Here is a 26,688-nt window from a genome sequence, read left to right on the forward strand (position 1 = left end):
GTGTCCCTCTCTCTGCCCCTCCCCTACTTGTACTCTCTCTCTCTCTTTCAAAAATAAATAAATAAATAATAAATAATAATAAATAAACAAACATAAAAATATTTATAAAAATAAATAATGCATAAGGGTCCTTTGTCCACATATTTTCACTTTCTGAGGTACTGGGTGTTAGGACTTCAACATATGAAGTGGGGGACCACAATTCAGGCCATAGCATTATTCAGTGGGGAAAGGACAGTCTTTTCCACAAATAGTATTAGGAAAACTGGCTATCCACATGCAAAAGAATGAAATTGGACCCTTTTCTCACATCATATACAAAAATTAACTCAAAATGAATCAAAGAGTTAAATGTGAAAGCCAAAATTAGTAGAGAAGAAAATATAGGGGAAAACCCTCATTACACTGAATTTGGTGATGATTTGTTGGATAGACAGTAAAAGCACAGGCACCAAGAGAAAAAATAGATAACTTGGATTTCATCAAAATTAAAAACTTTTGTGCATCAAAAGACACTTATCAAGAGTAAAAGGCAACCATGAAATGGGAGAAAATCATATATATACAAATTCCTAGAACTCAACAACAAAAATACAAACAAATGAAAAATGACGTTTTTCCAAAAAAGATATGCCAATTCCATTATGCACATGAAAAGATGCTCACTATCACTAGCCACTAGGGAAATGCAAATCAAAATCGCAATGAGATACTGCTTCATATCCGTTAGGATGGACATCATGAAAACAATGGAAAATACCAAGTGTTGGGGATTGTATGGAGAATCTGATATCCTGGAGGACTGCTAGTGAGAATGTAAAATGTTGCAACCACTATGGGAAATATTTTGGTGATTTCCCCAATTTTGGTCATTAAACACGAAATTACCATGATCTTGCAATTTTACTTCTAGGTGTATACACCAAAGTACTGAAATCAGAGACTCAAACATATACTTGCACATCAATATTCATAGCAGCATTATTCACAACAGACAAAAGGTGAAAATGACCCAAATGTTCATGAACAAAGGAGTAGATAAACAAAATGTGGTATATTCATACAATGGAATATTATTTAGCCTTTAAAAAAGTGAAATTCTGATATCTGTTGCAACACAGATGAGTCTGGAAAACATAATGCTAAGTGAGATAAGCCAGACACAAAAGAACATACTATATGATTCCATATATAAGGGACCTAGAATATGTAAATACATGCAGACAAAATATAATAGAGGTTACCAAGATCTGGAGGAAAATGGTGAAGAGGAATTATGGTCTTATGGGTACAGAGTTTTTGTTTGGAATGATGAAAAATATCTGGAAATGGAGAGTAGTGATGGTTGCATAACAACGTGAATGTACTTAATGCTGCTGAATTGCACATTTAAAACGGCTAAATGGTAAAATTTATGGTATATATATTTTATCAAAATAAAGAAATACACTGTAAAAAATATTAGCATAGATGGTTGTGTAGTGGAATGAGAGAGGAGAAAAGTAAAGACGTGCTAAGTTTCCTGTTCAAGGGACTTACTAGAGACAAATTGAACTGTATGGGAATGAAAAGTACAGCATAGGGAATACAGTCAATAATGTGGTGGTAACTCAGGGCGCCCGGGTGGCTCAGTAGGTTAAACAACCGACAACAGCTCAGGTCATGATCTCGCAGTTCCTGAGTTGGAGCCCTATGTTGGGCTCTGTGCTGACAGCTTGGAGCCTGGAGCCTGTTTCAGAGTCTGTGTCTTCCTCTCTCTCTGCCCCTCCCCTGCTCGCACTCTGTCTCTGTCTCTCTCTCTCAAAAATAAACATTAAAATTTTTTTAAAAAATAATGTAATAACTGTATGGTGATGGATGGTAACTACACTTATCACAGTGAGTATTTTGTAATGTATATAATTGTCAAATCACTATGAGGTACACCTGAAACTAATGTAATATTTTATGTCAACTGTATTTCAATTAAAAAGATTGAACTCTAGCCATGGTTAAAAAAAAATATGCTGGGGCGCGTGGGTGGCTCAGTCGATTGAGTGCCCAACTTTGGCTCAGATCATGATCTCACGTTTCGTGAGTTTGAGCCCCGTGTCCAGCTCTGTGCTGACAGCTCAGAGCCTGGAGCCTGCTTCAGATACTGTGTCTCCCTCACTATCTGCCCCTCCCCTGCTCATGCTCTGTCTTTCTCTCTCAAAAATAAATAAACGTTGAAAAAAATATTTTTAAGTATGCTTAATATTATGTGTTAAATATTTAAAGGGACTGAAGTACCTACAAAAATATAAGTAGACGGTAAAACTTTCTAACAAGTAAAGGAAATTAAATGGAACAAAAAGCAGAAAGCAAAAGCAAAACTATAATGTATGGAAATACAAAACATACACAAAATGGCATGCCTAACTGTAAATACATCAGTAGTCTCAATAAATATGAACAGGTTAAATTTGCCCATTAAAAAAAGGAATCTAGAACTGGGTTTTTAGAAAGTATCTAGCCATAGACTTTAAACTAGAGATGCACTTAAAAAAATGACACAGGAAAATGAAAAAATAAAGAAATAGAAGAAGATATATCAAGCAAATATAAAGAGGATGAAAGTAGTTGTAACAACATAAATGTCAGACTACCTAGAATTCAAAGCATTAAAAGTGATAAAAAGAAATGTTTTATATTAATAAAAGGAGCAATCTCTCAAGAAGATATAATGATGATTATTGATATGCTTAAAACACAAGATTGAAATATATAAAGTAAAACTGAAAGTGACAAATATTTGTGATAGTGGGAGAGTTTTACACATTTCTTTCATAAAATGACTAATCAAGCAGACAAAAAGTACAGGTATGGGGAGGGTTTTAATAACACAACTCAATAAATTTCTCTCAACAAACAAATGGAATACACATGAAATTTGCAGAACTTGATAATTTCATGATCACGACCACAAAAGAAATTTCAGCAAATTCTAAAATGTTGACTTCATACAGTCTCATTCAGTAACTATAATAAAATAAATCTGAAACCATACAAAAATATAGCTTCCCCAATTCGACTTACCTTCGGATTAAACAGGAAGTCAAAATAGTGATAACATATAACGTGGAAATGATACAGAATAAGAGTAGTGCATATTGAAATCTTCAAGGATTCAGCCAAACCAGTAGTCAGAACATTTATAATCTTAAATGCACATTAAGTAATTATAAAGTTCAAAAACAAATGAGTTAAACTTAAAAAAAAAAACTAAGCTAATAAAAGAGAAACAAAGTAAACTCAACTGAAATAGAAAAAAGGAATAAAATAAGATTGAAACTAAAAATTAATAATTTAAAAACAAATTTGCACTTGTGTCTAAAACTAAATGATTTATTTGCAAAGCTCAATGTAATGGATATTTTGGCAAATATAACGAAAAAGAAAAAGTAAACTAAACATTAAGAAAAATGAAAGACATATGACTATAGATAGAAAATATATTTTATAATTATGAGGGACAACTCTAGCAGACCTTCAAGAGATGAATATTCCTGATATAACCTCTTCCACAGCTTGGAAAAATGGTGGGAAACCACTCACTCATTTTAAGATGCTAGCTTAACTTTGATTCTTAAACCAAACAGGATATCACAAGAAAAGAAATTTAAAGGCCAATATAACTTATGAGATAGATGCAAAAATCTTTTTTTTTTTTTTTACTTTTTTTTTTTTTCCAACGTTTATTTATTTTTGGGACAGAGAGAGACAGAGCATGAACGGGGGAGGGGCAGAGAGAGAGGGAGACACAGAATCGGAAACAGGCTCCAGGCTCTGAGCCATCAGCCCAGAGCTCGAACTCAACGGACCGCGAGATCGTGACCTGGCTGAAGTCGGACGCTCAACCGACTGCGCCACCCACGCGCCCCGATAGATGCAAAAATCTTAAAGAAAATGTTGGGAAACCAACATTGTGATCAGCATTGTATTAGAAGACCATGTGAGGATTGAACTGAGAACTCAAAGATAGTTCACATACAGAATCTATTAGTATAATTTCCTATATTAATAAAATTAAAGAAGAAAATCAGATGACCACTTCAATAGACAATAAACAATAGCCTTTGATAAATTCAAGTCCATTCATGATTTTTTAACAAACTCCTAGAAAACTAACAAAACTTTATAAACTTGTTAAAAGGCATTAACCAAAATACTTAACAAAGGTAATACATTAACAAAATACTTAACAAAATACTTAACCAAAATACTTAACAAAGTATTAACCAAAATACTTAACCAACATACTTAACAAAAAAGCACATTTTTGCAAAGCACTAAAGCAATCCCACTAAAGTCAGTAAAGACTAAATATTACCTCTGCTTCAACATTTTATTTAATTATTTATTTTTAAAGTTTATTAATTTTGAGAGAGAGAGAAAGAGCATGAGCTGGAGAGGGACAGAGAGAGAGAGAGAGAGAAAGAGAGAATCCCAAGCAGGCTCTGTACCATCAAGAGTGGAGCCCAATGCAGGGCTCGAACTCAGGAACTGTGAGGTCATGACCTGAGCCAAAACCAAGACTCAGACACTTAACCAACTGAGTTACCCAGGTGCCCCACGCTTCAACATTTTATAGGATGTTCTGACCAATGCAATAAATATATAAAATGTATAAATGCTGGAAAAGAAAAATATGCCATTATTAACAGCTAATATAGTCATTTGTCTAAAGAATATAAAAAAATTAATTGACAGACTATTATAACTGCTCACAGAACTTAGCAACATAGCCAAATACAAAATTAGGATATAAACAAAGCAAAACAGAAAACCCACTTCCTTTCATATACACCAGTTACCCCATTAAAAAATGTCATGATAGGGGAGCCTGGGTGGCTCAGTTGGTTAAGCATCCGACTTTGGCTCAGCTCATGATCTCACAGTTCGTGGGTTCAAGCCCTATGTCAGGCTCAATGCTGACAGCTCAGAGCCTGGAGCCTGCTTTGGATTCTGGGTCTCCCTCTCTCTCTGCCCCTCCTCTGCTCATGCTCTGTCTCTCTCGCTCTCTCTTTCAAAAATAAATAAATAAACATTAAAAAAAATTTTTTTAATGTCATGATAGAAGTGCCTGGGGGGGCTCAGTCAGTTAAGCCTCTGACTCTTGATTTGGCTCAAGTCAGGATCTCACAGTGGTGAGGTCCAGCCCCGTGTCAGGGTCCACTCTGAGTGTGGAGACTGCTTGGGATTCTCTCTCTCCCTGTCTCTCTGCCCCCCGGCCCGTTGTCAAAATAAATAAACATTTTAAAAAAAAATGTCATGGTATACATGCCAAAACATTTGAACCTGAATCTAATGAAGACTTTAGCTACCGTTTTTCAGGAAATACTGGGGACATTAAATGACATTGTGAGGAGGCAGACACACACCTTGAACACGGGTAACTCTTCAGGACAAATGATCAGTTTTTTTACTAAATTAATCGCATGAAAAAGTGAAGGGATAATGATGGATACATGTCATTATATATTTGTCCAAACCCATAAAATGTACACCAAGAATGAACCCTAAGGTCAACTATGGACTGTGGGTAATTATGATCTTTCAATATACATTCACTGATGGTAACAAATGTACTCTGGGGTGAGGTGTTGATAATGGGGGAGGCTGTGCCTTGGGGGTGGGGAGTAGATGGGGAATCTGCACATTCCTCTTAACTTGCTGTGAACCTAAAACTTAAAAACTTAAGTCTTTAACGGGGCGCCTGGGTGGCTTAGTCGGTTAAGCGTCCGACTTTGGCTTAAGTCATGATCTCACACTCGGTGACTTTGAGCCCCGCATCAGGCTCTGTGCTGACAGCTTGGACCCTGGAGCCTGCTTTGGATTCTGTGTCTCCCTCTCTCTGCCACTGTGTCTCTCTCTCTTTCAAAAATAAACATTAAAAAAAATTTTTAAAAACACACAAAAAACTTAAGCCTTTAAAGAAAAGTCAAGACCTCAAAAACAAAACCAACACACAAACAAAAAACCCTAGCAATCTGTATTGTGATATGAATAAATAAAAAATATAGAAGCCAAGAATATCACACATAAAATATCTCCTTACCACTCATAAAAAATAAAAATGGTGAGGGAAGACAGAACTCCTACAGGTTAGAAGAAAATCAAGAAACATACCCACCAATCTGTTTAGATCCCAGTTCAAACATGAAAATATATCTTTAAACAATCAAGGAAAATTTAACCTAAACTGGGTATTAGATGACATATGAGACATTTTTCCTAATTTTGTCAGGTATGATTATTATATGTTGTTATGTTTTTTTAAGAAGCCTTGTGAGGTAGGAATATATAAATACTTCTATTTAAATTTTGAACTGATGAGGCTTTAAAAAATAATATATAATAATGAGTAATGTATCTGTGAGTTGCTTTAAAATACTCGATCAAAATTGAATATATATATAATTGAATATGTGTATAATATATATATTTGAACGCTACCCATTTAAAAAAATACATTTTATACCTGAAAATAAATTCCATGTGAATTACATATGTGTATGTATGTGTGAATTATATGCATATATATTAAAATAAAACATTATAACAAATTTTCATTACATGGGGCTTGGACTGTCTACTGAAACTAGATTTAAAAAGCAAAAACTATAAAGAAAAAATGTAATTTGTCTGCTTCAAAAATATAAATGCTTTGTGTACAAAAAGATACCACAAGAATATCAAAATTTAAGAATAAGCAATAGCCTAGGAGAAACAAATAATATCAAGAATATACTTTTTTAAAAAAAGAATATATTTTATTTTATTTATTTATTTTTAATTTTTTTTTGATGTTTATTTGTGAGAGAGAGAGAGGCAGACAGACAGAGTGTGAGCAGGGAGGAGCAGAGAGAGAGGGACACACAGAATCTGAAACAGGCTCCAGGCTCTGAGCTGTCAGCACAGAGCCTGTTGCAGGGCTGAAACTCACGAACTGTGAGATCATGACCTGAGCCGAAGTCAGCCGCTTAACCAACTGAGCCACCCAGGCACCCCCAAAAAGAATATATTTTATTTTATTTTATTTTATTTTATTTTATTTTATTTTTTTCAATATATGAAATTTATTGTCAAATTGGTTTCCATACAACACCCAGTGCTCATCCCAAAAAGAATGTATTTTAAAAACTCTTACAAATTCATGCAAAAGAGATAACCAACCCAAATGAGAAAACTACGGAAAGAATTTGAAAAAGAAATTCACTAAAGAGGAAATATCAGTGGCCAGTAAAGACATGAAAAGACACTCCAATCTACTGGTTTTCAAATGTATGCAAATTAAAGCCAAATTGGAAGTACCACAAAGTTTTGGCAAGAATCTTAGTTTAATAATATGAAAACTTTTCAAGTACTCTCATGCACTGTCAGTAGGAATTCAAATTGGCCCTTTGAAGGGCAATTCAGCAGTATCTAATAAGTTTAAACTGTATATACCCCCCATGACACTTCTTAAAATCAGCCTTCTAGAAAGGCAGATGCATGTGCTTAAGGAAATGCGATTAAAGACAATTCATTGCAGGAGGACCTGGGTGGCTCAGTCAGTTGAGCATCCGACTCTTGGTTCCAGCTCATGATCTCACAGTTTCATGGGTTCAAGCCCTGCGTCGGGCTCTGCACTGGTAGCGTGAGGCCTGCTTGGGATTCTGTCTCTCTCTCTCCCTCTCTCTCTGCCTCTCCCCCACTTGCGCTGTCTCTGTCTCTCTCAAAATAAACTAAAAAAAAAACATGAAGATAATTCATTGCAGCATTGTCTCCAAGAGGGGAAAACTAGACCTCCTTCAATACTCATCAGCAGAAACCTGACCAAATAAACTGATCACTAGCAGAAACTATGCAGTAGCTCCAAATGGAAAAGTAAATCTCTATGAACTGCATCTTGCTGCATAAAGAAGCAAGTTGCAAACTGATTCAGTTGAGAAACAATCTCCACAGAAAATAATCCTGCATAAATTAATAAAGGTATTAATTATATGTTAGTAATATATGCATACACATATATATGAATATGGCTTGAATACCTATGAAAATATAGTACTCATATTAACTTAATACCTGTATATATACACACAATCATAGGTTATCAACACATAGATATGTACATATACACACGTGCACATAGCAAAATGTCTTGAATGACACACACCAAACTGAAGATCATAAGGGGATGGTGATTAGATCAAAGAACAAAACCACAGGATTAGAGCAATAGAAAGTGAAAACCTTTGAGATATTCAAAATCCACTATTTTTTCAAAATCTCCTTGAAAACAGGGAAACGTCCTTGAACCTTGTCAGTATCATTTAAATTGTTTACTAGGAGGATGAATCTGGATATAAATTGTATAATTAAGAATAAGTTTATGTTTGGGATGCCTGGGTGGCTCAGTTGGTTAAGCATCTGACTCTCAGCTCAGGTCATGATCTCATGGTTCTTGCGTTCGAGCCCCATGTCGGGCTCTGTGTGACAGCCTGGAGCCTGGAGCCCACTATGAGTTCTATGTCTCCCTCTCTCTGACCCTCCTCTGCCCCTGCTCACACTCTGTCCGTCTCTCTCTCTCTCTCTCTCTCAAAAATAAATAAATATTAAAAAAAAAAAAAGAAGAAGAAGTTTATTTTTTAAACTTCCAGAGCTGAGTAGATGTCTTTGGCCACACTGATGGGCACCTTAGGACAGAGGGGATGGCAGCTGGAATGCAGATTCTTGTGTCTGGAGGCTTTTAACTGCTGACTAGCACTAACTCAGTGACCTCCACTGCCCCACATGGGTCTTCCCCAAGAAAAGTTAAATCCCAGGCTAGTGACTGCCCCTCTATCCCTACAAACCCTGTATATATGGGGAAAGTAAAACTCTAGGGGAAAGCCTTTGGATCTTGACTCCGTGGAATCCACAGAAGTATCTGATAAAAAGGAGATGATTCTGCAAACACAAAATTACACATGTCAAAATATTAAAAATCTGGATGACAAACCAGACCGTTAGGACATAGTGAATCGACATTCTTAAAACATACATGACATAGATTTTTCTGAAATCGTGATCTCTCTTGCTGTATTCAAACCAGGTTTCCACTCACCAGAATCCATCTGTAAATGAGGAGCCTAAGGAAGGGCACATGGAGAATAACACATTCTAAGGTCAAATGGGAAAGACATCCAACTCCTTCTATAAAAGATGAGGGCAGGGAATCAAAAGTTGATTGAATTCAACCAGCTGATCTGATGTGGCTCCGCCCCTACTCCCAGCCTAGTCCCCCAGTGCATGTTTACTTTGCATATGGAGATCATGCCACCCATTTTTCAGTTGTGATTCTGGATGTACAGGGACCACAATTGTATCAATATTTGGATAAGGATTAGGAATTGGACAGAGTGCTGGAGGGGCTGTTTTGCTAGTTCAGGAATGCTCAAGAGGATGAAAATAATCATACGACCGTTCATTGAAGTTCTACCAATTGCCAGCACTGTGCAAGGCACACTTCCTACATCCCTGCGCTTTAATTCAGTCTCCTAAGACTTCAGCAAGAATGTCCTCATTTTGCAGGTCAATCACTTGCTCAAGGCTACATAACTCATAAATGCCAGAGCGAGCACTTAAACCAATTCTCAGGTTCCAAAGTCCATGTTCTCACTCACCCACCGCATTCAGCAGGTTCTCTTTTTTTCCAGGGAGGCAAAATCAAGCTGGAAGATGTCTACTTTAGGGGTAAAGCATTTGCTCAAAGCTCCAGGAGTCCAGGCAGCAAAGCGACATCAAGGTCAGGCTCGAAGAAATAGCCCCTTCCTTGGTCCTGGGGTGGGGAATCCTCCACACCTGAGAGGCCTTGGGGCTGGAGCTCATCATCCCCAGAGTTGACGTTTAAGCACAGAACCCTGCTGAGTCACCTAGGAAGTCAATGCTATTACACAACAAATCAGACGGCCACTAAGCCAACCCTGTTCCTCAGGGTTGCTTCAGCCCCAGGCTTTAGTGACCCAACCAAGGGGCAGCAACTCCTTAAAGGGAAGTCCAAGTGTTAGAAAAACAGGTTTTGGGGGAAGAAAGCTGATTCTCAGACTGATCAAATAATTCTAGGTGCACAGACCATTCCCCCCCTCCCTAGGGCATGCTTTTATGTCCTCCAAGAGCTGAGCAAACCCCACCTCAGGGTCCTACCCTGCTATTCCCTCTGCCTGGAAGGCTTCTCCCCCGGAAATCTGAGGGGCGTGCTCCTGCACCCCATTTAGGTCTCTACTCAAATCTCTTTTTCATTCTTTCAAGGTTTTCTGGCCTTTATATATAAAATATTGACGACAACACTCCTTCCTTCTGACAGACACACAAACACGCCCATAGCGCTCATCCCTGCTCTATTTTTTTCTCCTTAGAATCTATCATCAGCTAATATAATATACATCGTACTTCTTTATCTTATCTGCTAGACTGTAAACTCCACAAGGGCAGAGATTTGTGTCTGCGCTCGCAGCTACAGGGCCAGCACTCAGAACAGCGTCTGCTGTTTAATAAGCACTCAGTAAATACTTGTTGAATGACTAAATCCATCTGGGTTTTAGAGGAGAACAGAGAAATCCTGGAAAACCCCCACAAGGTGTAAGTGTGGCATTCAGGGAAAAAATCTAGAGCTTTGGAGACCCCTATTTGAAGGTAGGCCCAGACTAGATACTTAATCTAGTGAAGGAAGTAATCTAGATTAAAACTTATTCTCACTAAGCCTCATTTGGTTGTTGGTCAAGGGAGAGTATTTGCCTCGTGGGATCGCAGTGAGGTCTGATAATAATGTCCGAGCATTGATTTAATACCAGGCTCTGTGCCAAGGACTGTACGTGCACTATTCCTTTAATCCCCACAACAATCCCATTAACCCCAAGCAGATCAAAGCGGTGTGCCCAGGGTGATGAAGACAGGAAACGGACAGGTCACAGGACTCCAACCTTCATTTTTGTGTCTCTGAAACCCATGAGCGAACCACCACGTTGGATGCAGAGTGATGCTGGGTGCTGATGGGGAGAAGGTGCCCACACTGTTCCTCAACTTCCCCTCCTGCCTGTGCCCTAGGCACAGTTGTTCCCAACCACCATCCCGGAGGTACTGCTCCTGCTACTGAAAAAGAACCGGGACTGGAGAGCCTGGGTGGCTCAGGTGGTTAAGCAACCAACTTCAGCTCAGGTCATGATCTCACAGCCCATGAGTTCAAGCCACAAGTCTGGTGCTATGCTGACAGCTCAGGGCCTGGACCCTGCTTCAGATTCTGTGTGTGTGTCTCTCTCTCTGCCTCTCTCCTGTTCACACTCTGTCTTGCTCTCTCTCAAAAATAAACATTAAAAAAAAAAAAAAAAAAAGAACCAGGACAGCTGAGAACCCAGGACAACCCACACCTGTGGCCCTACCAGCCTTATGACCTGCTGCAGCCTTTCACATTCAAGTGCATGTACTCTCAGCCCTCCTGCCACCAGGATCTTATTTGGCACTGGGCCCTGGTACTTTGTCACTTTTACGTGGAATAAGTGATTTACAGGAAACAATATTTTTACTTGAAATCAATGTATCACTGAAATCGTTCCATTGCTTAACAAGTGGCATATGTTGTTCAACTGAATTTTTTTTTATTTAAGCAAGAAAAAAAACTTTGTGGACACATATAGTTACATATACACACACATAGTTTTAAAATACAAGTTGAAATATTGCCCTGTGTTCCAGCACCAAAAATAGACAAAAAGGGCTTTCAAAACCTAATTCATACACTTCACAAAATTAGCTCTTTTTTTTTTTTTTTTATACATACAAAATGCTCGTGTTGTGCTTTGAACGATGATGTAAGACAAGTTTCAGATTGCTCTTTGCAAGCCCTTCTCCACAAATCCCACCCTGTGGGCAAGAGCAGTCTTGACTTCCAATAAATGAAAGATCTCTTGGGATGGAATCAGCACCACCTTTTCTCTTTTGTACGTTGGATTTTGTAGGAGTGTGGATACTAGAATGTTCTATAAAATAGTTATTAACGAATGCAACTGAGTGATGCAGGGAAGCAGATACTGAAGCAAATATGCAAAATCATTGTGTGGTTTTTTTTGCTGCTCATTAACTTCTGTTTCAAATGGGTGCTCCTTATGTGACTTGTCACTAAGTTATAATTAAGAGAGGGAAAACACAATTTAAAACTCTTCGGCAGCTAAAGCCCCCACCCCCAGCACTAGTGGTGTTCAGTAAAAAAAAAAAAAAAAAAAAAAAAAAAAAAAAATGTGTTAGCTGCTGACTCAGGAGTTTTCTCACCAGACCTACCCCAACATGCTCGCTGCCTGCACACTCAGAGGTACTCAAACAATCCAGTTAGAAAAAAAAAGTAAAAATTATATTATCCATTGATTTAAAAAGAAGGCAAAGGAGAAGGAGGAGGAGGAGAAGAAGAGAAAGAAGGAGAAGAAGAAGAAGAGGAGGAGGAGGAGGAGGAAGAAAAGGAGGGGGTGGGAGAGAAGGGGAAGAAGAAGGGGAAGGAAAAGGAGAAGGAGGGGGAGGAGGAGAAGAGGAAGGGGAAGAGGAAGGAGGAGGAGAGGAGGAAGAGGAGGAAGAAGAAGAAGCATACAAGTGAATGTTATTACCTCCTTTGGATGTGCTTCCCTAGAACTGCAGGTGGTGGTGCCCGGCTTGCTGGGTCAGAGCAGTGGAAACTCACCAAGGACTCTTTTCTCTGTGCCATACCGCTGCCCCTCACAAGGACTTCTCAGAAAATCCCCACATCTCAGCTAGAAAGATCTCCAAGCTATTGGGTCCAAGCTCTGCCCTTAGCAGAAATCACCACCAGGCTCCCCAGCGAGAGAGGAAGCACCTCACACCCGTTCTCTCCGTGGCCTGTGTGATTGTTGGAATTGTCTTTCTTGTTCTGACCCTCAATTATTTTCCCACCTTCCCTCCTTTCCCCATAGCAGCCTTAGAAGAGATTACAGGTAAACATCACTTTATCTTCCAGATACCCCTGTCTCCTGCAGGTGGTGTTTGTTTTAGGCATCACCAGAAGGGGAAAAAATGTCTAATGATTTTGAAAGATGGAGAGAAATGTGGTGCCAATGAAGAGAACTGGTATAAGCCCAAGAGTTAAGAAAGGGATTAATCAAGGTTTTAAGGGTCACAAATTGGGCTTAGAGAGAGAGAGAAAAAGAAAGAAGAGAAAGAAGGAGGAGAAAAGAGAAGGAAGGAAAGAAGAAGGAAAGTAAGAAATAGGAAGGGAATAAAATAACCGGCTAATATTTCCTGAGCACTTAAAATAAGGAGCAGAAACAGTTCAAAGTGCTTTACTTGTACTAATTCATTTAATCTTAAAACAACCCTCCAAAAGAAATACTATTCTTATAATTTTGCAAATGAGGAAAAGAAGGCAGAAAGTTTAAGTGTCTTAGTGTGGAGTCTGGGATTTGAAAGCAGGCAGTCTGACTCCAGAGCTAAAGGCTTTGCATACTGCTGAATTTGAAGATCCTCGCAGATGAGAGACTGGGCTGATTCTCAGTGGAGTTGATGTCATGGCCAAGAGCACAGACTTTGCCTGAGCCAGAGCTGGGTTCAGTCCTGGTTCCTCCACTCACCAGAAGTCACTCAATTCTCTTATCCTCAGTTTCCCCATCTTTAAAGAGACAATAATAGCCTTTGGTTCATGGGGTGCTTGTAAGGATTACATGGGCTAAAAACATTTAGCACAGTGCCAGAACACAGAATGTGCTAGATACATTTTAGTTTTTGTCCCATGTAATCCTCACAAGGACCTTATAAAGGACGTGTTGTCCCATCTCACAGATGTGAAAAATGAGACTCCAAGAGGTATCCAACCTCCCAAGGTCATGTGCCTAATAAGGGGTTGTGCTGAGGAAGAACAGGAAAAAGAGAATGGAGAGGGGAGGAAGAAGAAAAGAAGGAGTGACCAGGCTCCAAGTGGGACAAAAGAGAGAAATGTAAGGAGAGGAAAATGGCGGCTGCTGTGGTGAATGCCACTCTATAGTTACCTCAGGTGGACTCAGAATGACATCTTTAATTCATACAAGGTTATTTCACTCACCATGTGCTCTCCTTTCATTCAGATTGGGTCTGGTGGTAACACATGAGCAAGTCTGGATGCCCATCAAATCCCTTAAAGAATTATCTATCCCTAAAGCTTGGTATCTCAACATACAAAGTCAGATCATATGTATAGTTAAAGAAAATCCATCACTGTATTTCATATATTCAACCTGAGCATCTCCTTCTTACCTGCAGAGCAATGTTTCATTAACTTACTTATCCAATGTGAATTACTGCATAAGCATAAAACAAAAAGTTATATCACCTTTTATAGTGTCTAGCCCTTTTTTCATAAAATTTAATTACAAGTTAGTAATGTAACTCCAGTGAGAGCAAAATAATACACAAATTTAGTGTGTAAATTATAGTTACACACTAATATACATACACTACCTTTATTTCTTATTGCTGCTATGACAAATTACCACAAACTTAGTGGCTTAAAATAAGATAAATGTATTACCTTATAGTTCTTGAGGTCTTAAGTCCAAAATAGGTCTTATGGAATAGATACAAGTGTCAGCAGATTCATACTCCTTCTGGATGATCTAGGGGAGAATCTGTTTCTTTGCCTTTTCCAGCTGCTAGAGGCCATCTGCATTCCTTGGCTAGTGGCCTCTTCTTCCATTTTCAAAGCCAACAACACAGCATCTTCCAATTTCTCTAACCCCAACCCTACTTCTGTCACCCATATTTCTGTCATCATGTCTTTTAACTCTGATCCTCCTGCCTTCTCCTTTAAAGACCCTTAGGAGTATATTTGGTCCATGTAGAATCCAAGATAACCCCCACCCCCACCCCCATCTCAAGATTTCTAACTTAATTATACTTGTAAAGTACCTTTTCCATGTAAAGTAACATATTCACAAGTTCTGGGGATTAGGACACGAACATCTTTAGGGGATCATTATTCTACCATAATATACTACCTAATTTTTTCAGCTCGATGACTTTTAATAATGTGTAGAAACTCAGGACCCAATGTCTTCATCAATAGATACTGCTGCATCACTATCACTTTCCAGAGGAATCTAAAACTTGATGCAAGAGCCCAGGGCAGGTGCCATTGAAGGTCACTCTTGGTTCAGGCTATAAAAATTCCTGACAAAGTTTGTTCAATATTGTCCTAGATATTTTCACCATTAGAAAAAAAAATAAGTGCAACCATTCTCAGTTTTTCTATTTGAATATTTAAATTTGCACGTTAATAAAAATCACTGATTCTAAACCCTTCTAGGTTGCCAGAAACCCATTTCTACTTTGTATTTCAAAAGAGACAGCCAAGGGCTTCCATGACTAATTCAGATGGCCACATTTGCACTGCTTTCCTGAGCAGAACAATCTTCCCAAACGATCAGAGGAGCTCCTGTCTACCTGGTCCTACCAATGGTTAGAAGTCTTAGAAATCACACCTTTAGACTTTCTATGTGACCATGCAGCATGGAAGCATGGTTCCTGGACTTAAGGATGAAACTAAAATTTGAACAAAACAGGAAGAGTCTATGGTAACAGTCTATGTAAAAGGAGGAGACCAGATGTAGCATTTGGATCATGTGGGAGAGGCTGGAGGAGTTCTCACTGGTTAGCCTTTTATGGTTTCCCATGGGGGCCATTCTGCCTCCCTTGGGGATATTTAAAACAGTTAGGGTGTCTTGATGGGCGGGGGAAGGGGGAACTACCTGCATATGTGAGGAAGGAGGCCAGGGTCTCTAAACTCAGTGCATGGGACACTCCTCTAACTATGATAAATTGTCTCACCAAAATGCTCACAGCATTCCTGTTGAAAAGCAGATGGTTCTCTTCCTGTGTCTCCTCCTCATCATCCATATTTACTTTCTTCAATCACCTCTACTCCTCATTCCCCTAGAGGCCTACTGCTTTCAGCATTAAAGGATATTTAAGCTATAGTTTTTGTATTCTAGCAAAAGCAGTTGATACCTCAAACAATGCTATATGATAACTTAGGTGAAAATGCCACTAGTTTGTAACGATTAGCAGTTGTCCACAAGGCTAGAGTAAAACCAGGAGAGGCTCTGAATTCTAAAAAAGATTGTTATTCCTCTCCCCCATGTAATTAAAAAAAAAAAAAAAAGACACTAAACCATAATGTAAGTAAACCTAACTTAGGTAGGAAAGTTCTTTTTCTTTTTTTTTTTTTTTTTTTAAGTTTATTTTGAGAGAGAGAGAGGGAGAGAGGGAGAGCACATGCAGAGGAGGGGCAGGGGGGGGGGGGAGAGAGAGAATCCCAAGCAGGCTCCACACTGCCAGCACAGAGCCCAACATGGGGCTCGAACCCACGAACTGTGAGATCATGACCTGAGCTGAGTCAGACTGTTTAACTGACTGAGGCACCCAGGCGTCCCTAACTTAGGTAGAAAGGTTCTTCATGTGGTAACTACTATAATTTTTAAAAATAAATAGCAAATGCTTTAAAATTTATTTTCCTCATTTCCTTTGCCTTTCTATTTGGAAAGGCAAATTAGATGAAAATTAAAAAGAACTCTTCATTTTGAATCTACTTATTTAGTTGTTGGTGATTCAAAGTGATGGGAAAGCAAGCTACTTGATGGATTCCTTGCAGAATTCCAGTTCTGGCTCCATCACTTACTAGCTAGAGGACTTTGGGTAAGGTGCTGAATATGTCTGTAAAATGGGAATAATGAAATATGCCTAACGGTTTGAAAGAATTAAATGAAACCATGTGTTGCTTTGTATATTTTCATAAGTGCCCAGAATATTATAGCTATTAATAATATTACTATATTTTCAGTGCTAGGTATATTTTACCTATGAATAGTATTCTTTTGTTCCACTCCCACCATTCCTCAATATTCATTTAACACCTTTGAATTCCTACAGTGTGCCAGTCCCTGTGCTAAATCCTGAGCAAATAAAGATAGGGGCACCTGGGCGGCTCAGTCAATTGAGCTTCGGACTCTTGATTTTGGCTCAGGTCATGATCTCACACTTTGTGGGATCAAGCCCCCTATCAGGCTCTGGGCTGGGTGTGGAACCTGCTTAAGATTCTCTTTCCCTCCACCACTTGTGGACTCTCTCAAATAATAAATAATTATAGATGATAGATGATATAGATAGATGATAAATAGACGACAGCTCTGACCTCATAGTTTGTAATCTAAAAGGTAAACAAGTTTATAAATAAGCAAATGCAACAAACTGCCATAAATTCCTTGATTTACAAGAAAAAAGGGCTCAGGGTGCTTAGGTGGCTGTCAGTTAAGCCTACTCTTGACTTCAGCTGAGGCCATGATCTCATGGTTCATGAGTTTAAGCCCCATATCAGGCTCTGCACTGACAGCACAGAGCCTGCTTGGGATTCTCTCTCCCTCTCTCTGGCCCTCTCCCCCACTCACACTCTTTCTCTCTCAAAATGAATAAACTTAAAAAAAAAAGCTACATAGACTACAGTGGGGGAGCAAAAATTATGGTCAATTCTGAAGACTCAGAAATGTTTACAAAATTCATTAAAAAATGTTGTTCATGACTTTTAGAGTATTTTCATTTAACTCAAAAGCAACAGCTTTCATCCAGATGTGCAATGCATAGTACATGAAATTATGTTGTAGGGAATGTTGGCAAATACTTCTTGAAAGACCATATTGCCTGAGAATTCTTTTCTGAACTCTTAACAGTAAGATGACATTCAGATAAGAAAATAAGTTGGCCAACAGCTATAAGATACTACTGATTATATCTGTGCATTTTGATTTCAGAAATTGAGTTAAGGTATAAACAAAGGATGTGTTTGGAAATCAACTTAAATGTGGTATGCATACGTACATGCGGGCAAGGGTATTTGGGAACTAGTTCATTCTCTTAGCATTGAATAGCTAATGAACTGATTTGACTTCCAGTCTCACACTGTCTACTTGCCATGCCAAAGCTAATCTGTGTCCTTTTCCACCTTCTCATTTTTCCAAATATTGATGGCTTCCTCCATTCCTAGAAACCAAATTCAAACTGGTTCACATGGCACTTCAACCTTTAGCAAGTTCCTACCTCTCGATCCTCAGCCCTCTGTACTATCTCATGCCCTTGTCTCTCAGCCCCCATGTACATGAATCCTTTCCAAAGATCTTCATCCCTTCTTTGGAGTATTACTGTATTTACCAATTCTATTATCTATTGCCACTTATTGCCAATTTGATTTTTTCTTATGCAACTTTTCTCTGCTTATCTCCCAGCCAGAAGCACAAGTTCTTTAAAGAAATTCTTTATATGAGAGACTACATTTATCACAGTCCTGAACTCATATAACCAATGTAGTAATGTACTCTTAGAGTACATTAGGAGTAATGTAGTAATGTACTCTTAGAGTACATTGTAGAGTACATTGTAGAGTACATTGTACTCTAATCCATATTAGTAACTATGCTTACAAATAGCAAGTACCAAAAGAGGCAGGTTAACCTATAATTATATAACATGTGAGCTTAATATTTGTAACAAAAACATTTCACAGCCACTGAATATTTCATGTTAGTGAGCCTTTGCAGTGTTAGCCCTTCAATTTCGGTTGCAATTTTTGCCCACATTTTTTTTTCCTTCCCCATTACCATCCTATAACCTGGTCACTCTGTGCACTAGCAACACTTAAGTTAAGCTGCAATTTCCCTTTAAATACCTTAAGTCTACATAACCCAGCCTAGTATAGGAGGGGAGGCCACATGCACAAAATGATGAAGTAGATATTAAAATTAGTTTATTTTTCTACTTGACATTTAATAAATGAGAAGAAACACAGTAGTCTGTCTCATAAAGAACATTTATAATACATAACAATCCATAAAGCCTCATGGTGAGGTAGGAACAGCTTTGGAAAACAACGCACAGTCATAAAACATACAAAAAGTCAGGTAAAATGTTGCAGCACTAAAGGACATTTGATCTGCATCTGCATTTAATGAGATGATACTTGCATTTAACTGTGCCACATCTGGCCCAAAGGACAGGCTATGGTTGACACAAAACAACACAACATGGAAGTTTCATAAAGAATCACAGAATACATTGATACGCTTCATTGTGCTGTTTCAAGGCAGAACCATAACAGGGCAATTTGTGTCTTTTTATATATAGCCACATAACAATTGTATGTTACATTCCCTTCAGCATCTTTTTGCCCAAGACACTGGACCACAAAATTTTTGGTTTAAAAGTTTAAAGTGAATGACATACAAAAGGCTCCTGTGCCAGTGAAAAGGACCGCTAAATATTCCAGAGCTTGTTAGTACAACAGAATAGCATTGCCACATAATATTGGTAGCGCTACATGAAAATAGTGCTATTACAATTCCCATTTCAGGTGGCCAAACACTGTATTTGACAGTTTTCCACTGAAAAAAACAACAAAAAACCCTCCACCTTCCCAAGAGTTTTAACACTGTTTTAGGACTTAACTGAAACTCTATTAAAATAAATATTTCCGTATTGTAGAATTTTTCTCCATATTTGTGTATGTGTGAACATCTTAAGACAGCAGGTAAATGACATTTATATCATTCAAACGATATCTGCTTATAAACAGTGAAAATCTTCCACTCAATACCGGTTAGCCTACTAAATACTTCACACTAGGTTCCATAGGCCATTTCCCCCCAAACTTTCAAAAATTCAAAATTAACTGGGCATGTTAAACAAGATACAAACATGTTATAACCATAGTCTTCTACCTATTGAGATTTTTCAAGGTGCTCTTGATGGAAATTTTTCCTATTCAAATTACATACCTTAGTTATCCAGACATTGTTTTCTAAAACGCTAAAATTCATACACCAAAGCTTTTGTCCTTTTTTGACTTTTTTAAAAGGTCCTGGTCCATATTTTTACAATGCAGATGCCCTTCAAAAAAAACCTTTAAACAATCATAGAAGCTATAAGGTGACAGTGGAGAATGAAATCACTCTCATCACTAAGGCGGCATTTGGCTTGGAAAAATTTGCGTTGGTTTTAATTCAGGCACATGCAGCACCTCCTTTTCACAAAACCGAGACAACAGACAAGTTTCTAAACACATATTCTAAACACACTGATCTTGCTCAAATATAAAAGAGCCAGCAGGAGAGATGCACCTCCTAAAATTGATGCATTGCTATAAAAAGCATATTTAAATATTGGGTTTAAGTCTCCTAATAATTCAGGGTATTCCCCTCATTTTCTTTCAGGGAGGAATAAGCTATTTTGGAAAAGACACTTAAATCCCACAATATTTAAATATAAAAGCATTTTTTAAAAGATAATGCTAAAAATGGGTTAGAAAGTGCATTGTAAAGAAATAAATAATTCTCTGCTAAAACTCAAAAGGTGAGTCAGTGCCCACTGATTTTGCTATTATGACAAAGTCCTCTGAAAAAAGAATTCTGTGGTACCACTTTGTTACATATAAGCTACTTAAAAATTACGCAAAGTGAAGTAACTGAAATCTAAAGGCTTTTACCTTCAAAGCACTTTTGGGGGAAAAAAAAAAAAAAAAGCCCTTGTTCCATGCCTGTACACCATTAAAACAAAAACAAAAACAAAAACTCAGTTAGCTGATGTCTTATATGTTGTACAACCTTTAAGAAAGACCCAATAGAGCATTTGTAAAGAAAACCCCACTGAATGTATTTTACCAATTATCCTATTGTATGCATTGTTACCAAAATGTTTCTGTAACATAGACTGTTTTAAGATCTTAATGAAATGTTTTGTAGTTTTAAGTGTTAAGTCAGGAATGTACATGATAACAGTACAGTTTCAAGCTTTCTTTCTCATTTACCCAAATAAGGAGATTCCCAAATTTCATGTTTAAAAAACTGTTTTGCAAAATTCAAAGTAACTTCCAGTTTAGGAATTGAATTACACAATTATCAGATAAGAGTATTAAAAGATCAAGATGTATTGCAAATTGGCAGGTTATGGTTTTGGCCCATTATAGCAAATGTGAACTTACAAACGGTGTTCCTAAAATTACCTCATTCTCATTGGAAAAATCGGCTGTTCTTAAATAGGCCCATTGCCCGCAATAGGCTTATACTAGAAAAAAAACACACCATCTACCACAAAAGATCCCTTTAAAAAGTTAACTGCCCAATGCCGATGCCTTCATCTTAAGACCCATTAAACAATGAATTATTTCAAATCCCAAAAGACAGCCACCCCAAAAGTAGTCAGCTATAAAAGTTACTGAAGTAGTCAGGATACCTTATTTCTAGAAAAATAGAGCTATACACGATAACCGACACTCCTATTCATCCTTTTGAGGACAAAACTCTAGTTTCTTCACAAAGCATAGCCCCTCTCTGTCAAGAAAAATATAACTTAACTAGCCTTAAATAATATTTGTGTATGGATTTGAAACCCACAGCAACAATGTCATAGCCAGGAACATCCTGTGTAGATACTGTGGCAATCTTACAAAATAGACCACTATTAGAAGATCCGAGATAGGTCAAGACTGGATGACCTACAGAATCTTAATGATTAATTTTGCCTTCGTTAACTTTGCTTTCTAAGACTTTAGTATCCAAATTGCATTAACCCTTAGATTTCTTTTCTCTCCCCCCTAAGTCAGTGGCTCTGGGCAAAGCACAAGAACTGCTGGTTGTGCTCGAAAAAAGCTGTTTGGATCCATTCATGATTGGTCACCATGAAACGACTAACGTTAAGTTTTTTGTAAATATCTACAACTGAAAAGATTACATGAATAAGCTTGCCATTTAACAGGTAATTATTAGGTTAGCTTTAACAGCCTTAAAAATACTTACTGTATATATTTCGTAAGCCAACTTTCAGCTCAATGTTCTAATGGCAATCTTTCAAAGAAAGTGATGCTGGTGAACATGTCCACATTTTAGACTAACTTTGGTAAAAGAAGATATGAGTTAAGATTCTCCGAATAATTTAGAAATGCAGTCTGAATATTAACTTACCACAATCTATATATTTAATTTGGTGAACCTTCTTCCCTGCTCTTACTCTCATATGCCCTATCATATGTAAACTATAGTTCAACTTGTTAATTATCTCAATTGTTTATTAGAATAATACTCAGCAAGACAGAATCCAGGACAGTAACTGATCTTTAGTATCGTAAATACCCCATGTGAAGAAAAAGGGGAACCTTTCCTAATAATATCCATGAGTCATTCTTAAAAACATGCTGCCATTATGCTACGTAATGATCTCAGAGGGCAAATAAATATTACCCGAAACATCAAAGGAAACGAACCTGTTGATGATTTTCAAAGTTTAGTGATTCTAATTCTAATAAATAAAGTATAACACTGGGGGAAAAGAAAAGCAGAGAAATTCCAGTAACAATTTTAATTTATTTATCCCCCTAATTAATTTTTTACCATGGAAAAACTGGAAATCAAATGTCATTATGTTATATAAGGTTTATACTTACTTTAAACAAAAATGTAACATAGTGTTAAAACTGGCTTTCCAAAATTGTTACAGCATAGCTGTACTCTGCACTAATAATCACAAAGTTGTAATATAGAACTATGTTAAGCAGTCCCATTATGTTCTTACAAAAATAGAATTAAACTGTGTGACCAGACAAGGACTTCAATTACACTACTTGGCAAACTTAGAATTTCAATGGAGTCTTTTTCCTCTTGCAGTTTAAAGCAAAAGTCAAATACCACATCTTTCTCAAGACTCACAAAGATGATTCAGGTTGTTTGTTTGGCATTTTTTTAATCTCTATCACAACAGCAGGGATGCTTTCAGCTTTAGTCCTCTTGGGCTTCTTCTCTAGATTGTCGCTAAGTTCTAAACAGGAAATGCTAACTGTCGGGGCCTTTTCTGCATCCTTTCCAGAAGGGGCTTGTGGCCGGGTCCCACAACATTGCTTCAAAGCACACTGAGTTCTGCAGGCAAGTTCACATGGGACTACACTTGATTTAGAGCCTACACTAGCAAATTCAGGCTGGATGGTAGTAGCGTGAATTCCGTGATTATGAAAAACGTCCTTAATGATTTTGGCCACCTGCATGTATGATGTCGGGTCTTCACATTTTATGTGAGCAGTGGCAATGATTCTGCTTCCAGCCAGTTGCCAAACATGTAATTCATGAACTTCCTCAACTCCTTCAACATCTCGAAGTTCTTTTATCAAATTTTTGATATCAATTTGTTTAGGAACAGTTTGTAGAAGAATAAGAGCAGATTCCTTAAGTAACGGATAAGTTGTGTAAAGAAGTATACAAACCATTACAATGCAAAGAGTTGGATCTAAATATAGCACCCAGCAAGGACCAGCTTCATAAACTGTTGCATGAGTACTATTAATTATTTCTACAAATGCTTTGCAGGGGTCAGGGATACATGGATTCACACAAAACTCCCCTTTAGGACAACCCTTCCAAGAAAAGTAAAAGACCAAGGCATTTACTACTACAATCACTGAACCCAAAGCATCTCCAAAGACATGCAGGAAAACTCCACGCATGTTAAGTTGTCCAGCCTTATTATCATCTTCCAATTCCATATGGTCAGGTTCTCTGATAAGATTCCCATTCACTTGTACTTCCACTGCATCATTTCTGGACTTTTCTGGATCTACAAAGAAAGAAAACTGCTGTATCAAATACATTTAAAGTGTTTACACACACATCCTCATCTAACTCCATCTTAGTCAAGGAGGTGAACATTTTTCATAAAATATGATTTAAAAATGTGCCTAGGGCAGTTTAATATATAAACTGACATACTGGGAATGAGCCAGGGCAAAAATGGCCAGGACTAAATCAAGTTATTAAGAAGACACTACATTTCCCCATCCTCCTAACCACTCTCCTATCTGCCCGCCTCCCCACCAAATTGCATCTTTTCTGTGGGGGTGGGAACATTCCACTATACTTTTCGGCATATACAAACAGAAAATATAAAATTTAATGCGATCCCCCATAAATTAAATGCCACAGTGCCTGATCTGACACACAGCTCTAGTCACTCTTTGTCACTAAGGTGTAGTGGCTAACTTTTAAACTTTTATCGTGAATGTAAACCATAGAGTATCTTGGTGGAGAGGGTTCAGAAACTAAAAAATCAACACAAACCCATCAACAATCATAAACTTCAGGAAAAGCCGCAATAAATGACCACTATCTACCCTACTAGCTCTTAAACCAAATGTATCCATCTTTGAAAGGAATTACTGTATGCACACCAGAGCAGCTTAATTTTCTTTGCAATAACACCTTGAAGAGCATGGGTGAGGGGAAATTCAATCGTTTATTAAACCTTTTCAAACGTACAAGTTGAATGTCATTAACACGACACCCTGCATCTTGAAAACAGCAACAATTGTCTGTGTAGCATCATACTACCAAGCAAATAAATGTAAATGAAAAAAAAAATCGGAAGGAAATACACCAAATTGTCAATGTCTTTGAGCCTGGGTAGTTGGACTTGGGTTGATTTCCTTTTTCCATCGCCTTTCAACATTTTCCAAATTACCTTCAGGAGCAATAATGTTTAGAATGAAAAGCATACAGTAAAAAATAAGATTAATAAGTGGTCATCACTTTTATTTTAGGATGATTTTGAAAAGTCCTCAGTGAAATGTCAAACACGACCAGACAGGTCCTAAACCTAGGATTGTCAGGATTAGGCTTCGATTTTAGACAACTAACTGAAACACACACTGCTGTTCATAAAAGAAACCTCCAACCAGGGTTTTGAGCTCGGCAAAGTCCAAGGCTAGCTGGCTCTGAATACCGTACTGAGAAACTTGCTTAAGGGGCCTAAGAACCGCTTGGGCAGGGCAAGGTTTCAAGTAGCCACCGACCAAGGATGAACTAACTGGGGGTTCTCTCCGTTTCCGAAGAGGGCCAAGAAATTTAATCAGGAAGCGCTTTTGATCCTGTGAAAACCAAAAGCAGGCAGTCTCTTGTAAGGGCAGCCAAGTGCGGCTGTGGACTGCGGCGGGCTGACGGTCACCTCCTGACCCTTTTCCCACTCCCCAAACCACAGTCCCCACCGACACCCCAGCCGCGCCCCCACCCCCACCCCGGCTCCCAGCACCCGGCTGAGAGGGGTCCTATTTCCTCGTGTGCCCCGCGGGTGCGGGACCCGGAGGGCGAGGGGAGGAGGCGGCGCGGCGCCGGCCGGCTCGGGCACCAGGGGGCGTGCGGGCCATCCCGCCCCGGGCCAGCCTAGGGTCCCGGTTTCCCCTGACCCAACCACCTGCGGCGGCCACTCTCTCCTCTCACCTGGCCGGTCCAGTTTCAGCCCGTTGGAGCTGCTGCTATTGGACACTAGGGTGTTGGTCTCCTCCTGCTCGGGCCTCTGCTCGCCTGGGGTCACGCTGTTGTCGCTGCTCCCGGTGCGGTTGCTCTTGCCGCGGGCCCCCTTGGGGTGGCCGTGACCCCCATGCGAGTGGCCGTGGCCGGAATCGTTGCCGAAGCCGCTGTGATGGTGGAAGAGGCAGAGCCCCATCACGTTGACCAGCAGCCCGGCCACGCCGACCCCGAGGACCACCAGCGGCTGCTGCATCTCGTGCGGCTCGATGAAGCGCTCGATGGCCTCCAGCAGGATGGCGAAGCAGAGGCCGGTCAGGAAGATGGCGTTCACCAGAGCCCCCATCACTTCGGCCCGGATCCAGCCGAACGTGTTCTTCTGGGTGGCGTGGGTCCGCCGGGCGAAGCGCTCAGCCACCAGCGCCACCACCAGCGCCAGCACGTCCGACAGCATGTGGAAGGAGTCGGAGAGCATCGCCAGGGACGAGGTCACCCGGCTCACCACCACCTCCAGCACCATGAACATGAAGGTCAGCATCAGCATGCACAGCAGCCGGCCCCGGTTCCGACCCCAGCACCCCATGGCTGCGGCTCAGGGGCCCGCCGAGCGCGGCCCGGCGGCTACACTGGCGGTGGCGGCGAGTCGCCGGCGGCCGGCGACCGGGCGACTGAGGCGGGAGGGCCGCGCGGGTCTCTCGCCGCCCGACCGGGCCGCTGGGGAAACCGCTGACGGGCCTCCGCGGCCGGACGGGGGCGAGCCCGGGGGTCAAGCCGCCGAGCCCCCGCGCCTGCGGGCGTCCCCGGCGGGCCGGCGGCGCGCAGCTCCTCAGGCGTCCGTCCTCGGAGCCGGCGCGGAGGCCCGGCTCAGCCCCAGCAGTCCCCACACCCACAGAGGGGCGGCGGAGGCCGAGGCGGCGGCGGCGGCGGCGGCGGGGAGCTGGGGCTCCCGGAGCCCGGGGACGAAGAGCCGGAGCAGGAGCAGGAGCAGGCGGGCGGCGGGGGCGGGCGACGGGCAGCTCCGCGCTACGAAGGCTCCGAGCATCTGCAGGCTCTCCGCGCAGGTCTTTCCCTTGCTGGTCTCCTCCGCTGTGGCTCGGACCCGGGAGCCGACGCCTGAAGAGCTAAAAAGGCGGCGGCCACGGCAGCTGCACTCGGCCCGGTCTCCGGCGCCTTCTTCGCCCCCCCTCCTTTGCAGACGGTTTACAAAAAAACTTTGCTTTGCACTCGGAACCCCCGTTTTCACACGGACCCGAGCGTGACAAGGCCTCGACGCCCCGCCCACCAGGCCCGGCACGCTTCCCCATTGGCCAGAGCCCCCTCACGACAGCCTCCGCACCCCGCCCATCTGCGCTCGCTA

At 40.1% G+C, this 26,688-nt stretch overlaps 1 protein-coding gene and 1 long non-coding RNA gene across 9 annotated transcripts in view; both read right to left on the bottom strand.

The window, feature by feature from the left end:
* The window catches only part of LOC124510098 (uncharacterized), a 29,434-nt gene extending 19,551 nt beyond the window's left edge, over nucleotides 1–9,883 (bottom strand). For 5 of the 8 annotated variants that reach the window (XR_006961619.1, XR_006961620.1, XR_006961618.1 and 2 more), the window contains exon 1: nucleotides 9,669–9,883. This is a non-coding gene — a long non-coding RNA (uncharacterized LOC124510098). Of the gene's footprint in view, nucleotides 1–9,109; nucleotides 9,199–9,668 lie in introns of all 8 variants that reach the window. The other 3 variants (XR_006961624.1, XR_006961622.1, XR_006961625.1) reach the window with 3 other exon arrangements.
* Nucleotides 9,884–18,780: 8,897 nt separating this feature from the next.
* Nucleotides 18,781–26,540, bottom strand: SLC30A1 (solute carrier family 30 member 1). Its single transcript, XM_047076800.1, has 2 exons — nucleotides 25,305–26,540; nucleotides 18,781–23,649 (listed from the first exon to the last, which is right to left on the bottom strand). The coding sequence occupies exons 1-2, from the start codon at nucleotides 25,912–25,914 to the stop codon at nucleotides 22,748–22,750; spliced, it is 1,512 nt and encodes a 503-aa protein (XP_046932756.1). The 5' UTR covers nucleotides 25,915–26,540; the 3' UTR covers nucleotides 18,781–22,747.
* Between the last annotated feature and the right edge of the window lie 148 nt (nucleotides 26,541–26,688).

Source organism: Lynx rufus, unplaced genomic scaffold (assembly GCF_022079265.1).
Source record: "Lynx rufus isolate CCGP_SWC_20201006 ecotype Redwood Valley unplaced genomic scaffold, mLynRuf1.p SCAF_15, whole genome shotgun sequence".
Lineage (NCBI taxonomy): Eukaryota > Metazoa > Chordata > Mammalia > Carnivora > Felidae > Lynx > Lynx rufus.

Excerpts from the sequence above, each read along its gene's own strand:
- SLC30A1 (XM_047076800.1), bottom strand. The coding sequence starts at position 25,914 with ATGGGGTGCTGGGGTCGGAACCGGGGCCGGCTGCTGTGCATGCTGATG. Across the intron at positions 23,650-25,304 it reads GCTGAAACTGGACCGGCCAG|ATCCAGAAAAGTCCAGAAAT; the intron begins GTGAGAGGAGAG and ends CTTTCTTTGTAG.